Source organism: Vipera ursinii (assembly GCF_947247035.1).
Source record: "Vipera ursinii genome assembly, chromosome: 15".
Lineage (NCBI taxonomy): Eukaryota > Metazoa > Chordata > Lepidosauria > Squamata > Viperidae > Vipera > Vipera ursinii.
In genome coordinates, this window is record NC_139528.1 from 5,688,842 (window position 1) to 5,705,228 (window position 16,387).

The 16,387-nt window shown below is 47.8% G+C and overlaps 1 protein-coding gene across 1 annotated transcript in view; it reads left to right on the plus strand.

The window, feature by feature from the left end:
* LTBP3 (latent transforming growth factor beta binding protein 3) overlaps positions 1-16,387 on the plus strand; it is a 32,599-nt gene continuing 16,212 nt past the window's right edge. The window contains exons 1-9 of the mRNA XM_083374168.1: positions 1-215; positions 6,835-7,125; positions 8,417-8,634; positions 9,325-9,430; positions 10,127-10,201; positions 11,380-11,502; positions 12,487-12,645; positions 12,998-13,186; positions 15,344-15,360. Of these exons, the coding sequence (XP_083230294.1) occupies positions 152-215; positions 6,835-7,125; positions 8,417-8,634; positions 9,325-9,430; positions 10,127-10,201; positions 11,380-11,502; positions 12,487-12,645; positions 12,998-13,186; positions 15,344-15,360 (1,242 nt within the window). The 5' untranslated portion in view covers positions 1-151. The remainder of the gene's footprint in view (positions 216-6,834; positions 7,126-8,416; positions 8,635-9,324; positions 9,431-10,126; positions 10,202-11,379; positions 11,503-12,486; positions 12,646-12,997; positions 13,187-15,343; positions 15,361-16,387) is intronic.

The window sequence follows — 16,387 nt, forward strand, 5'->3', positions numbered from 1 at the left end:
CGTGGGGCCGCGGGGGCTGCGGGGCTGGCCGGGCCCCTCGGAGCGGGCGGCGCTGGCGCGGGAGCGCTTCAAGGTGGTCTTCGCCCCGCTCATCTGCGAGCGGACCTGCCAGAAGGGCCGCTGCCGGGACAGCTGCAAGCCGGGCAGCAACATGACGCTCATCGGCGAGAACGGCCACGCCATGGACACGCTGACCGGCTCCGGCTTCCGCGTGGGTGAGTCTGCCCGCCCGGGGGGTCTTCCAGCCCACCCACCACCCCCACCACCAGCCCCGGGGCCCCGCTGGCCGTGGGCGGGAGGAGTTGGCGGGAGCTCAGGACTACAAAGCCCATCGGCCCGCCTCCCTGCAACTCACTCCCTTGTTGATGGGGGGGGACGTGTTCTGCTGCCCGGTGCTTGGGGAGACCCTTAGATGGCACGGACTACATCACCCATCAGCCGCCCCCCCGCAGCCCAGCTCCCTGCAACTCACTCCCTTTTTGATGGGACAGGGTGCTTTCCGCTTGGGGAGTCCCTTAGATGGCACGGACTACATCACCCATCAGCCGCCCCCCTCCCTCCCACCCCCCGCAGCCCGGCTCCCTGCAACTAACTCCCTTGTTGATGGGACACAGTGCTTTCCGCTTGGGGAGTCCCTTAGATGGCACGGACTACATCACCCATCAGCCCCCCCTCCCCCTCCCCCCCAGCCCGGCTCCCTGCAACTAACTCCCTTTTTGATGGGACACGTTCCACTGCCCGGTGCTTTCCACTTGGGGAGTCTCTGAGGTGGCACAGACTACACCACCCATCAGCCTCTCCGCCCGGCTACCTGGAAGCCTTTTGTGTTCTATTGCCCAGTCCTGAGATGGCATGGACTGTAGTACCCATCGGCCCCGCCAGCCCTGCTCCCTGCATCCTCTTGTTTAATGGGACGTGTTCGGTTGTCCAATGGTTTCCACTTGGGAAGTCTCTTAAATGGCACGGACGACACTACCCATCAGCCCCACGTTTGGCTCTCTGCAGTCCTCTTGTGGATGGGACGTGTTGTACTGCCTTTGCCATGTTCCTTGAGAGGGTATGGACTAAACTACCCATCAGTCTCTCCAACTGGGTTCCCTGCAACCCCTTTGTTGATGGGACGTGGTCTAGGGCCCATCGCTTTCCACCTTGGCAAGTCCCTCGATTGGTACGCACTACGCCACCCATCAGCCCCCAGCGTGGCTGTTTGCAACCGGTCGACAGGAGGGGGTTCCCCTGCCCATCGCTTTCCACCTTGGCAAGTCCTTGGATGGCAGGGACTACGCTGCCCATTGCCCCTTCCCGATCCCCTCTGGATGCCTCCCTAGCTGAGTATCTTCCAGATGGACAAAACTCCAGTTCCCATCAGCCCCCGCCCCCTCCCAGCTCTTTTGAGAACAGTTCCCATCTTGCACAGCCCCTGAGCCATCAGCCTGTGCCAAGCCCCGTTTTTTTTGCATCGCTTCCCCCTTTATCCTAAACTTGGGAATCGAGGGCACTTTGGATTGTGGGACAGAATAAACAAGCCACAAAGAATCTCAGTGGAAGGAATTAACCTAGGTTTGTTTACATTGCCTCCTGTTACTGGAAAAGCAGCAGTTTGGGATTCATGGCCTGGGAAAACAGCGAACAAGAGAGCCCGGAGGCGGCTGACTTTGTCCAGCACGCTGAACTGGTGGAGTTTTAACCTGGGTTAATTCTTGGTTTGATTTGCTTCTGGCTTAGTATGCTTCAAAGCAGGGGTCTTCAAACCTGGCCCTTTTATGACTTGTGGACTTCAGCTCCCAGAATTCCTCAGAAAGCATGCCTGGCTGAGGAATGCTGGGAGTTGAAGTCCTCAAGTCATAAAAGGGCCAAGTTTGAAGACCCCTGCTTCAAAGTCAGCGTTGGAAGAAATATTAGAGATCATCTAATCCAACCCGCTGCCCGAGCCGGTAACCTGTTAGTCACTGGCGTGCCTGTTAGTTAGCCTTAAACCAGTGTTTCTCGACCTTGGCAGTTTGAAGTTGTCTGGACTTCAACACCCAGAATTCCCCAGCCGGCGTTAGTGTTTCTCGACCTTGGCAACTTGAAGCCGTTGAAGCTGGCTGGGGAATTCTGGGAGTTGAAGTCCAGACAACTTCAAACTGCCAAGGTTGAGAAACGCTAGCGTAGGAAGCTCTCGGCTTCTCTGCAATAGCTGTGAGTTGTGCACACTTTCCCGTTTGCCAATTGCGAACATAAAACCCAGATCTTTCGGTAACCAGGTTTAACACGTTGTGAGAACACAGCTCTCTTTCCCCCAAAAAACTCCTGGCCTCATACATCCTGGCACCTTTGAGCTCAGCTTTGCAGTTTGCAGACCAGCTTTGTGTGTGTGTGTGTGTGTGTGTGTGTGTGTGTTTTGGGGGGGGGGGGAAAGGTGTCTAATCCAGCTGGTCACTCTTTGTGGCTAAACAAACTGGGGATCAGCGTAATGTGGGAACCCAGCCTCGGATTTGCACATGCCGAATCTGTGGCTCGCCTTGTCCTTTCCGAGGCAAGCCTGGTTTTGCACGGGGATTGGTTGGCGTGGGATTTTGTCTTCGTTTTTATTTGGGGGCAGGACAGAGTGCGGTCTGGGACACTTTGCACATTGTTTTTGATTTCATGCGCAGGCGCACCCTGGTCCCATGTTCTCTCTCTCTCCTCTCTTTCTCTTTTTCTCTCCTCTCTCTTTCTGTCTCTTTCTCCTCTCTCTTTCTCCCTTCTCTCTTTCTCTCTCTCTCTCTCCTCTGTCTTTCTCCTCTCTTTCTCTCTCCCTCTCTCTCTTTAATGTCTCCCCTTCCTTCCTTCCTTCCTTCCTTCCTTCCTTCCTTCCTTCCTTCCTTCCTTTCTTTCTTTCTTTCTTTCTCTCTCCCTCTCCCTCTCCCTCTCCCTCTCCCTCTTTCCCTCTCCCTCTTGTCTCCCCCCCACTCTCTCTCTCCCCTCTTTCTCTCTCCTCTTTTTCTCTCCTCTCTCTCTTTAATGTCTCCCCTTCCTTCCTTCCTTCCTTCCTTCCTTCCTTCCTTCCTTTCTTTCTTTCTTTCTTTCTTTCTTTCTTTCTTTCTTTCTTTCTTTCTTTCTTTCTTTCTCTCTCCCTCTCCCTCTCCCTCTCCCTCTCCCTCTCCTCTTTCCCTCTCCCTCTTGTCTCCCCCCCACTCTCTCTCTCCCCTCTTTCTCTCTCCTCTTTTTCTCTCCTCTCTCTCTTTAATGTCTCCCCTTCCTTCCTTCCTTCCTTCCTTCCTTCCTTCCTTCCTTCCTTCCTTCCTTCCTTCCTCTTTCTTTCTTTCTTTCTTTCTTTCTTTCTTTCTTTCTTTCTTTCTTTCTCTCTCCCTCTCCCTCTCCCTCTCCCTCTCCCTCTCCCTCTTTCCCTCTCCCTCTTGTCTCCCCCCCCACTCTCTCTCTCCCCTCTTTCTCTCTCCTCTTTTTCTCTCCTCTCTCTCTTTAATGTCTCCCCTTCCTTCCTTCCTTCCTTCCTTCCTTCCTTCCTTCCTCTTTCTTTCTTTCTTTCTTTCTTTCTTTCTTTCTTTCTTTCTTTCTTTCTTTCTTTCTTTCTTTCTTTCTTTCTTTCCCTCTCCCTCTCCCTCTCCCTCTCCCTCTCCCTCTCCCTCTCCCTCTCCCTCTCTCTCTCTCCCTCTTATCTCCCCTCCACTCTCTCTCTCTCTCTCTCTCTCTCTCTCTCTCTCTCTCTCTCTCTCTCTCTCTCTTCCCTATCTATTCTCCTCTTTCCCTGATGGAAAACCTGACTTCACATCAACAGCCCCATCTCTGGGGCCCCTCACGTGTCCAAGCTGCTCAGAAGCGCTGGCCAAGCAAACTCACACACATCGGAGGCCAACACTTGCACACACACACACACACACACACACACACACACACACACGCACACTCACGCACAGCCTCCCACCCAGCCAGTTAGTGCAAGAGCCAGCGGAATTCAGAAGGGGCTTCGTTTCGGTCACAAAGCCAAGTTCAGTTTTCAAACTAGAAGTGGCCAGTTTTTTTTTTAATCCATTTGCATGCCAGGCTGTTCTGACATGCTCAACAGTGGAAGATCCAGCAATCCTTCCGCTTGGTTAGGGTTAAACTGTGGTGAGTTTCTTGGGGACTTCATCTGCTGTGTGAATCCAGCTTGTTTGCTTAGTTTACGGTGCAGATACGTTGTGCAAATGCAGAACGTGGATTTGCACAAAAATTCCCCGATTCGTCTTTCGTAAATCTCCACTTGAAATAATGCCTGTTAGGAAAGATATTTTCCCGCCTGACATCCAGTGGACAATCTTGGCTTATTGTAGAGTACTCTGATTAAATGATTATTCAGGACAGCGTGTTTTTTTTTTTAAAAAAAATTGGAGCCCTTTAAAAATGGGGGCACTTCCCCTCCCAGAATTCCCCACAAAGCAGGCTGGGAGTTGAAGTCTACACAAGTTAAAGTCGCCAAGTTTGGGAAACGTGATTTAAAATAATAGGATAATACAGCGTAGAAGTATAAAATGAAATGTAAAGTATTCTATTTCCAAATGAATACCTAATAGAGTTAATTACAAATGGCTTTCAAAACTAAAGGTGAGGAGTCCAATTATAGTGCCTTTGTTTTTAATTAAAAGCATAAAAGTAGTCCTTAATTGTATTTGAAGAAAAATGGTGTGTTGGACAAACTTCAGTTAAGTCCTCGACTTGCAAAACTACAGTTAAGTCCTCGACTTGCAAAAATTTACCTTGTCACCATCTGAAGTTACATCACTGGGAAAAATGACTTAGGATCATTTTTCACACTTAGCGACCGTTGCTGCATCCCTGCGGTCACGTGATCGAAATTCAGACACTTGACAATCGCAGTTCCCGGGGTCACGTGATCCCCCTTTTGCGACTTTCTGACAGTCAAAGTCAATGGGGTAGTCGGATGGCTAACATAACAACTGCAGTGATTCACACCTGTGACCAAACCGGTCTTAAAACGGGGCAAAACGTCCTTAACTCACTCAGCAATGTAAATTTTGGGCTCAAAGGTGGCCGTTGAAGTGAGGACTGCCTGTAGGAAAAGGAGTTTGGCTGCAGTCATCAAAGCAGGGCTCACGGTTTAAAGGCTCAGAAAGTTAGAAAGCGCGAGGTTGCGAGTTCTAGTCCTCCTGCCGGCATCCGGACCAGCTGGGCGACGCTAAGCCAACATTGGCTCCCAGGTCTAGGAAAGAGGCCAGGGCCAACCGCTTCCGAAAAAACGCATCCCGGAGGTCTGCTGGGACATGGCCAGGCCACGGCTGGCGGTCAAACCCTGATTCGAGGGGATGAAAACAGCCTAACCATGGTTTGAAGCTGCTGCTTCTTTATCTTCTTCTGCAAAGTGTGTGTTGTGTCGGCTATTTCAGGCAAAGCAGTGGAAACTTTTGAGGCAGCCCACGCTCTCTCGCTCGACTTCCGGCCTGGCAGAGCGCAAATCTTTTCCAGAAGACACAAGTTGACACCTGCAGTGGCGCCTCTGTTTTGGAGAGAGGCTGGGGTTGTGTGTCCAACTTCTGATTCATGCCTTGATTTACGCTTAAACAACGCACACACAAACACACCGTTTGAACCCCCTCTGCAATCACCCGTTTCGGTCTTTTCCGGGCTGATGTGTTTTCTTATTATGTTCATTTTATTTTTATTTTTTTTACGGCAGCCCTATAGATCTTTCCAGTCTCCAAGTTTTGAAATAGAATAAGAGCTGGAAGGGACCTTGGAGGTCTTCTAGTCCAGCCCCCTGCTCAAGAGAATCTCAGGCAAGAGATTTTCACGCGATTGATGGAAACTAATCAAGGAGAGAAGCAACTTAGAATTAAGGAGAAATTGCCTGGCGGTGGGAAGAATTAGCCAGCGGAACGACCTGCCTCCAGAAGTTGTGGGTGCTCCATCATTGGAGACTTTTAAGAAGAGACTGGACAGCCCTTTGTCTGGAATGGCATGGGCTTTCCTGCCTGAGCAGGGGGTTGGACTAGATGACCTCCGAGGTCCCTTCCAATTCTGTTGTATTCAGTTTTTGAAATGTTTAAAATGTACTTTATTACTGATAAGTGGCATTTCTGTCCACCTATATCAGGTCCTTCCCAGGAGAGGCATTTGCCTGAAATGGTATAGGGTTTCCTGCCTGAGCAGGGGGTTGGACTAGATGACCTCCAAGGTCCCTTCCAACTTTTTATTATTATTTATTATTATTATTATTATTATTATTATTATTATTATTATTATTATTATTATTATTATTATTATTATTATTGTCTGATGGTGTCAAAAGCATTTGTATTTATTTTAAATAAATTTTAATACGTTCTTACAAATCAGTTATGCCGCCCATCTTCCCTTATAAGAAGGTGATTCTGAAGCCTCGTTGTTTTTAATTATTTGGGGAGCTAAGGACCCCATTTCATGACTGGATGGCTCGAAGACAAAGAAGTGCAGCCGGGGGCAAATAAACTACAGGTCGTCCTTGTTTAGCCACCACAATTGTTAAGTGAAGCGGTCGCTAAGTGAAACCACAACTGTACTTATGGTCTGACTTCAGCTTTCTTTTGCTGGTCAGACCTGCAAAGGCCATCCAGCAAGCAATGGTTGCAAAGTTCTTTTCTCCACCGTCACTAAATGGGACAGTTGCTAAACAAGGACCATGCATGAGCCGTTTAGTTATAGCGGTGTCAGGTTTGAGCTGATGTGTAGGAGACCCAAAGTTCCTTTCTGCACCATCGTAAATGTGAGTGGTCACTAAATGGGGCTGATGCTCTACGAGGCCCAAAAGGGGAGACTGGCACATGCAAAATTAACAGGGGTGTCTCTTTCTCTCTGTTTCCCCCCCCCTTGCTGCAGTGGTCTGTCCTTTGCCGTGCATGAATGGCGGGCAATGCACATCTGGCAACCACTGTCTGTGCCCGCCAGAATTCACCGGCCGCTTCTGCCAGGTGCCCGTGAACCGCCAGGGGCAGCAGGCGCGGGGCCCTAGCGATGGGGCCCCCGCGGAGACGGGCTCCAGCAAGCACGCCATTTACGCTGTCCAAGTCATCTCGGATCATCACAGTGACAGCCCCTCGGGCCCGGGTTCGAAAGGCACCGTGAGCCACTCCACCTTTATGGTGCCCCTGGGCCATCACACCTCCGAAGGTAAGGGGCGAGAAAGTGGGGGCTGGGCTTGGGGGCTGCTGCGGGAGTTAACGGCGGAGCAATGAAGCCCCTCTGAGGAAAAGCAGTTTTTTTTTCTCCAATTAACCCATGCTGGTTTAATTGAGCAAATGGGTTCACTAGGAATATGTAGAATGCTTGTTCCATCGTCAGGAACCAACGTATCTCGGTGCTCTCTGAGCCTGGTGGTTTTCTTGCAGACGTTTCATGAGCCAAACTAGGTAACATCATCAGTGCTAGAAGGGAGGAGGGAGGAGAATTGGAGGAGGAGGAGGAGGAGGAGGAGGAGGAGGAGGAGGAGGAGGAGGAAATGGACTGTGGGGTCCCTGGTGCTCTCTGAGCTTGGTTGTTTTCTGGCAGACGTTTCATGACCCAACTAGGTAACATCATCAGTGCTAGAAGGGAGGAGGGAGGAGAATTGGAGGAGGAGGAAGAGGAGGAGGAGGAGGAGGAGGAGGAGGAAATGGACTGTGGGGTCCTTGGTGGTCTCTAAGCTTGGCTGTTTTCTTGCAGACGTTTCATGACCCAACTAGGTAACATCATCAGTGCTAGAAGAGAGTGGGGTTATGCTTGGATAATGAAATGTCTGCAAGAAAACAGCCAAGCTCAGAGAATAACAAGAACCCCAAATTTACATTATACGTGCACCACAGTATGATGAATATCTTTCACATATTTTCACTACTGTTATCCGTGTAGTGTTTGCTATATGAACACATGATTTATGTATTTACGCTACGCTAAATAAATACATTAACTCCTTTCTGAGCTGAATTTGAAATCTGGGGACAATTCTGGGCAGGGAATCTTCGAGCACGTGCAGAGGGTTTTTCTGTCTCCTACTCCAGGGTTTAAAGTGGACCCCGTCTCTTCGTGCCCTGTAAAACGCTTGCTCAGATTCCCAGCCTGTCGTTCATCTGCTAGCTAGCGGATGAACAACAGCAACAATGACAACAAAAAGGCATTGGTCAAGAATTCAGCACTTTTTAATTTTAATTTTAAATTGATAACGTAAATCAGTTGTTTCACTGCTCCTGCAAAAGGCTGAGAATTTTTTAATTTTTAATTTTAACTGGGTTTTTATTTTTTTCTCAGGGTTTCATTTAATCTTTTTTAATTTTGTTTTAACTTTTGTATTGATTTTCTTTTAAATACCCTGTATACCGCCCTGAGTCCTTCGGGAAAGGGCGGTATATAAATCTAAATAAATAAAATAAAATAAAATAAATAACCCGCTATTCCAACTCATCCCAGTTTATTTTTGGGCTCCCAGTTCAGATGCACCAGCCGCTGGTCAACGTCCGGGTTCATCATCCGCCGAACGCCTCCGTGAAAGTCCACCGGATCGACAGCCTGAGCTCGGAGGGGGGTGGGCCGGGGGGCGCCCACCACCACCTCATCCAGCACCCGGCTCCGAAACCGGCCTACACCCGTCCCCCCACCCAGAAACCCCTCGGGCGCTGTTTTCAAGAGACGCTGCCCAAGCAGTCAGTGAGTGGCACAGGATCTCGGCCAGCTAGTTCAACTCTGTAGGAAATCAAGCTTCCATGTCCAAGAGCAGTGTATCTGATCCAGTCAACCTTCGAGGCCAAGTCGCCCTCTAGTTCGGTGCGTTTCAAGCTTGGCAACTTTTTTTTTAAAGATGAGTGAACCTTAGCTACGCTGGCTGGGGCATTCTGGGAGTGGCTGTCCACCCATCTTAAAAGTTTGTCAAGTTTGAAACCACGACGACAACCCCGTTCTGGCTGGATCGCAGGGTTAGATTTATTTTTATTCCCACTCATCATCAAATTCCACGTGTAGAAAGCAACACGCTGGTCTCAAAGGTTGTGTGCGTCCCTTAGATCTATGAGCAGGCCCTTCGGGAACTAAACCGTATAGTAGCTTAAGGGATGGCGGGAATGAGGTAAAACTAGGAAGAAAACAGCCTGAGACCTAATCTGACAAATTTCCCAACCCTGTTTTAGCCTAGTGTGGCCTGTTGGTGCCAAGGGCAAATGAGTTGTCCTCACTGAGGACTAGACGCTTAAAAGTACAAGTGCTGGTTCTCTTTCTGCCACTGGGGAGAATGAGGTTGGGACAGGACTGGGGTGGCTTGGGGTCGGCTTCTTTCTGGAACGAATTAAGTCATTTGCTCTTTTTTTTTCTTTTTTCCTTCTTCCCTTCCGGCGTGGACTTCAGTGTGGGAGCAATCCGCTTCCGGGTCTCACGAAGCAGGAAGATTGCTGTGGCAGCATCGGCACCTCTTGGGGCCAGGCCAAGTGCCACAAATGCCCCCATCTGCAATGTAAGCCTCCAGCCAGGACCTCGCACCACCCAGCGATCCAGAGCGGAGAGACCTGCCTAAGGCACTCCCCCCCCAATTTGTGCGCGGCTTGTCCACGGATCCCCCCTCTCCATCCTACACTCCTTCGCTTACCACGCTGCTTCTCCGCTCTGCTTGAATTTTGGCAGGATTTGCAGCCCCCAAGTGTGGAGACCCGTCCACGGCACACACACACACACACACACACACACAAACTCACACGGGGCCCGCTCCAGGCCTTTTGGGGCCTCCCACACCCCTTTGAGACACCCCGCTCTCCTTACTTGTCCCTTGCTCCAACTTAAGGACCTGCAGGATCGTTTTAATGACTGTAGCCCGAGAGTGCTGGGATTGGGGTCCTGAGCAAAGCGGCCGTGTGGCATCTTGCGTGAATGACCGCTTTGCACAATGACCAAGATTCCGGTTGGAGTTGTGGTTGTAAATTGAGAACTCTTTGCACAACTGACGCACCTGTGCAAGAACCGTCTGGATGACAGCCTGTCCCGGGCTAGGGTCTTGAGGCCGTGTGATTTGTCGTTTCCAAAGTCCGCTGAATCAAGACCCTTTCATTGTTTAACGTTATTTATTTTATTTTTTTTTATAATTCAGGAGTTAGAAGTGAAACTAGTAGAGGAATGTGGAAGGCTTAAATGCTCGCTGTGTACTCTTTTTTTCCAGATCTGGGTGTGCAAAAGACGATGGGGAGTGATTGTCCGCAGGGATACAAGCGACTTAACAGCACTCACTGCCAGGGTAATAATAATAATAACAACAACAACAACAACAATGACAACACAGTAATAATAATAATAATAAGGCCTTCACGAGAGGGGTGTGTACGTTCCACGTCTGTTGTGTTTTGGAATTTGAATGTCACTGAATTGGAAAATAAAATCTTCTGTCAGGGTTGCCCTTGCTTCAAATTGTTTTGACAATGTTTTGACCCCGGGTTCGAGTCCTGACTCAGCTCTCCCTTTCTACTGGGGTGTCGCACATGGGACTTGAGGTGAGGCATCCAATTGGCCTCTACGTGGGGGATAAGTAACCTCGGAGCAGTCTCGGGATCAACGTCCTTCTATCTTCTGGAGGATATTTGGAAAAATGATGTTGGCAGCAGGAATGCGACCAGACTGAATTCTTAACTCTGGTCTGGGGTTGGACTAGATGATCTCCCGGATCTCTTCCAGCCAAACCTTGGAATCTGTGATGTTTTTTTACTATGCTTTTCGTGGGTTTTAGTGGGGAGTGGGGGTTAAGGGAGGCCAGGCCAACTGGCTCTGTCCTCCAATTCTAGGAATGTTTGTTGAAATTATTCCAGAAAACAGAGAGGAGAATCCAGTTGAATTAAAGGCTACATAAATGTCTTAAAATGGTTTCCTTGCCACTCTTCGCCATGCAGGTAGTCCTCAACTTACGACTGGCCACTCAGCAGCCGTTTGAAGTTACAGTGCACCTGCCTGGAATTCTTTATGACCCGGGTTCAAAGTTGACCCAGCAAGCGGTCACGTGCCACAGAGCACATTTAAGGCCGTTCAGGCACATGTATGGCCACGGGTAGCATACTGCGGCCACACAGCTGCACCTCATCACCGTCTTGCCCCAAAATTGGAATTTCCTTGTGGGTTTTGGCAAAACCACACCCGTCTCGAACCGTGGGTTCACTTAACCACCGCTGCCAGAAAAAAGGTGGGGTGATCCAACTCATGACCGTGATGGGCAAACTGTATTATGGTCGTAACTCGAGGATTACCCCTGGCGTGGCAGCGTGAATCGTGTGGGATCGTACCCGGAGTTCCTGCCCTGCCTGCTGCGTGCCACCAGGTGCCAGGAATGGTTCTTCAATCCCGCTCCTCATCATACAACCTCAGAGAGCGGAAATTGAAAGGGCCAGACTGGTTAATTAATTGTCTTTGCCTTTTCCTTTCCCACAGACATCAATGAGTGTGCCATGCAAGGCGTGTGCCAAGGAGGAGAGTGTTTGAACACCCAAGGAAGCTTCCGTTGCGCGTGTAAACCAGGGCAGGTTTTGGGACCTTCGCGCACCCACTGTGTGCGTATGTATCTCGACAGGATGGGGTGGGGGACTTTCAACTCTCTTTCTCTCTCTCTCTTATTCTATTCTATTCTATTCTATTCTATTCTATTCTATTCTATTCTATTCTATTCTATTCTATTCTATTCTACTCTACTCTACTCTACTCTACTCTACTCTACTCTACTCTACTCTACTGTACACTCTATTCCGTTCCATTCCATTCTATTCTATTCTATTCTACTCTACTCTACTCTACTCTACTCTACTCTACTCTACTCTACACTATTCCGTTCCGTTCCATTCTATTCTATTCTACTCTACTCTACTCTACTCTACTCTACACTATTCCGTTCTATTCTATTCTATTCTATTCTATTCTATTCTATTCTATTCTATTCTATTCTATTCTATTCTATTCTATTCTATTCTATTCTACAGTATTCTATTCTATTCTACTCTCTATTCCGTTCCATTCTATTCTATTCTGTTTCGTTGCATTCCATTCCATTCCATTCCATTCTATTCTATTCTACTCTACTCTACTCTACTCTACTCTACTCTACACTCTATTCCGTTCCGTTCCGTTCCGTTCCATTCCATTCCATTCCATTCCATTCCATTCCATTCCATTCTACTCTACTCTACTCTACTCTACTCTACTCTACTGTACTCTACACTCTATTCCGTTCCATTCTATTCTGTTCTGTTCCGTTCCATTCCATTCCATTCCATTCCATTCCATTCCATTCTATTCTCCATCAGAATGTGGATAATATATTGGGACAGAAATTATAACAATTTGCAAACTAAAATCAGAATAATAGAGTAAAACTGGAGAGCCAACTAGAATCTCAGATTCTGTGTCCTTTTTAACCCAGGGGCTGCATTCCCACCACACAACCCCTGTCGCAATTGTGTCGCCGGGTGGGGCAGTTCCTCTTTTTCCCTGTGAACCTCTGCCTTCTCTGATCGCCCTCTCTGTCCCTCTTTTTGGGGAGCACAGCGGAGAAAGCCGTGGAGAGGAGCCTGTGTTTCCGGCTGGTGAGCCCCGAGCAGCAGTGCCAACATCCGCTCTCAACCAAGCTCAGCCGGCAGACGTGCTGCTGCAGCGTGGGCAAAGCCTGGGGTGTCCATTGCGAGCGATGTCCAGCCGACGGAACGGGTGAGTCGAAGGGCAGATGGGTGGGGGCGGAAACGTCGGTTGTCGGCCACCTCAAACTCACCTGCTCGGATCTATTCTATTCTATTCTATTCTATTCTATTCTATTCTATTCTATTCTATTCTATTCTATTCTATTCTATTCTATTCTATTCTATTCTATTCTATTCTATTCTATTCTATTCTATTCTATTCTATTCTTTCTGTATTCTTTCTGTATTCTCTATTCTCTATTCTAATTCTAATTCTAATTCTAATTCTAATTCTAATTCTAATTCTAATTCTAATTCTAATTTTAATTCTATTCTTCCGGAAGGGCATCTGACTGTCTTGTTTTTCCCTCCCGGCTGAGTAGCGGCCTTCAGAGAAATCTGCCCTGCGGGGAGAGGCTACCACATTCAGACTTTGCACCAAACTCTGACCATCCAGGGAGAGAGTGAATTCGTACTACAGATCCACCCGGACGCTACTAGTGACGTGCCACAACCACGCCCGGAGCCTCCCACCCCTCCCGCCTTGGGGAGCGATTCCCAGGAAGCAGAAGGTTAGGATTCGCTGGCGCGGGATACGGATGGCGGTGGGCTTCTGGGCGAGCTGTGGGTGTTTGGGAGGCGAAGGGAGGGCCGTGAGCGCATTCACAAAATGGCTGCCTCAGCACATAGGGCTGGTGCGATACAGGCAGCCCTCGACTTACAAGGGTTTCATTTAGTGAGCGTTTGAAGTTACGCCGTTGAAAAAAGCGACTTACGATCATTTTTAATGCTTATAACTTGCAGCATCCCTCTGGTTGCATGAGCAGAATTCGTATGCATGGGAACTGACTCATATTTATGATGGTCGCAGTGTCCCGGAGGGGGGCGGTGTCACGTGATCCCCTTTTGCGACCTTCCGACAAGCCGAGTCAATGGGAAAGCCAGATTCCCTTAACTTAGTTACTAACTGATCACTTGCAGTGATTCCCTTAACGACAGAGGCATGAAAGGTCGTAAAACAGGACACAACTCACTTAACAAGAGAAATTTGGGGCTCAGTTGTGACCGTAAGTCGAGGACTATCTGCAGACTCACGGATAAGCCCATCTGTGGATAAGCTGAAGCCAATATTTGGTTGTATTTTGGGAGCTAAATATTTTGACTTATGTTCAAGTAGATACGGAATTAAGGTTCCTTTTAGATTCTGTCTTTCTGCATTCTGCTTTTCGGCCAATTTTCTTCCCTTTTTCCTTAATCTCAGCTATCCAAAATCAGAGCATTTTGTTCCACTGCGGGTTGTGATTTTAAAGCCAATTTTCCTTTCACGACCACTCCAGTCCCAACAACTCAGCTGCACCAACAGCGGTGTAAAAAGTGGCCTTTTGCGTTTGATCTTGCCACAGTGCTCAATGTAGCTTGACCTTCAAACAGCATGAGGTCTGGAAACTTGGCTTTTCTTCCCGTAAAGCAAACCCTCCCAGATAAGGACAAAATCTAAAGCTGAGGTTTGAAGGCTTTTTATTTCAGACTGATGTGAGTTTGGATTAAAATCATAACTTGGGGCACAACAGGATTTTTTTTAATTTTATTTTTTTACTGCCAAAGAACAGCTTCGAAAGCTGTTTCATAGGTTTGCAGTAGTTGTTTGACTTGGTTTGGTGCCAGCCACCAAAATCAAGTGATTTACTGCGGTCTTAAAGAAGAAAGAACATTTCTGGATTTTATAACTGCAGATATATTTTTTTTTAAGTTGAGGGTGAGTTGGTTTCTTTATTTAAAAAAAAAAAGAATAAGCACATTCCTGGACTTTATGATTGAAGAGGTGTGCTGCGTATGAAAACAGACCCACAAGTTTCTAGTCCTTGGGATTCCAAGAAGGCCACTTCATTTGCAATTGCTGCAGCCAGAGAGCAGCACGTAAAAATAATATTTTGCTAGGATTTTTTTTTAAATAAGCTTTTAGAAAAATTGCCACAGTGGAACTGGACTGGACACCAGTTATTATGGGAATGCAATTTTAGCAATGGACGAAAATTAAGGAGAGAACCAATTAGAAATAAGGAGGAATTTCCTGGCAGTGCAAACAATTACAGGTTGTCCTAGACTTACAACAATGAAACTGGTGACTTAGGACCGTTTTTCACACTTAGTGACCGTCGCAGCATCCTCATGGTTGCATGATCAAAATTCAGATGCTTGGAAATTGACTCATATTTATGACGGTTGCCGTGTCCCAGAATCACGTGATCCCTTTTTGTGACCTGCTGAGAAGCAACGTCAGTGGAGAAGCCAGATTGACTTAACAGCCACGTTACTAACTGAGCTACTGCAGTGGTTCGCTTAACAACCGTGGCCAGAAAGGTCATAAAATGGAGCCAAGTTCCTTTAACAACTGCCTCACTTAGCAACAGAAATTTTGGGCTTCGTTGTGATCCTAAGTCAAGGACTAACTGTAATCTGAAGTTGCGGAGGTTTTTAAGAAGAGATTGGACAGTCGTTAGTGTCTTCTGTCCGAGCAGTGGGTTAGACTAGATGACCTCCAAGGTCCCTTCCAACTTTTCTGTTATTATTTTTTATTTTATTTTATTTTAATTCCATTTATATCCCGCCCTTCTCCGAAGACTCAGGGCGGCTTACAAGCTTATTAGAAGAAGGGTCTCTGTTCTCGCGGGCATTAATTCTCATCAGAAGTTCTAATCACTGTTCTATCTCTGGTTTATGTTTTGCAGCGGCTACTCCACCGATGGTAAGTGTGAGGTCCACTGGAGAACTGTGGAAGAGGTGAACAAAAATTCCGTGAAACAAATAAAGGAATGGCCATCTTCAAACACAACGCAATCTCTGTGAAAGCCCTAATAAGCAGGCATAGACATAGAATGAAGGCTTGGTGGAGCAGCGGGCTAATGCCTCCTTAAGTAACACCAGCTGCCTGCAATTAGTGCAGGTTCGAGTCCCACCAGGCTCAAGGTTGACTCAGCCTTCCATCCTTCCGAGGTAGGTAAAATGAGGACCCAGATTGTTGGGGGCAATAAGCTGACTTTGTAATAATGCCGGTTGGGGGGGGCAAAAGCCCTAATAAGCAGGCATATACATAGAATGAAGGCTACTGCTAAGCTTGTAAGCCGCCCTGAGTCTTCGGAGAAGGGCAGGATAGAAATGGAATAAAAATAAATAAAATAAAAAATAAATAAATAAATGAGCCTTGGTGGAGCACTGGGCTAATGCCTCCTTAAGTAACACCAGCTGCCTGCCATTAGTGCAGGTTCGAGTCCCACCAGGCTCAAGGTTGACTCAGCCTTCCATCCTTCCCAGGTAGGTAAAATGAGGACCCAGATTGTGGGGGACAATAAGCTGACTTTGTAAAAATGCCGCTTGGGGTGTGTGTGTGAAAGCCCTAATAAGCAGGCATATACATAGAATAAAGGCTACTGCTAAACTTGTAAGCCGCCCTGAGTCTTCGGAGAAGGGCGGGATATAAATGGAATTAATTTTTTTTTAAAAAAAAATGGTTGCTGATTGGAACGTGAGCCACCAGGAGATGATAAGAGGGCTCTCCAGAGGTCATTTCAATCGGTCTTCTGCTTTTCAACCTATTCTCCAAAAGCACCGGAAGGCAGGAGAGAAGCAACCTAGAATTAAAGAAAAAAATTCCCAGCAGTGAGAAAAACTGACCAGTGGAACGGTTTGCCACCAGATGCTCCCTATAACTTCTTTTAAGAAGAGACCGGACAGCTGTTTGTCTAGACCAGGGGTAGGCAACCTCGGCTCTTTTA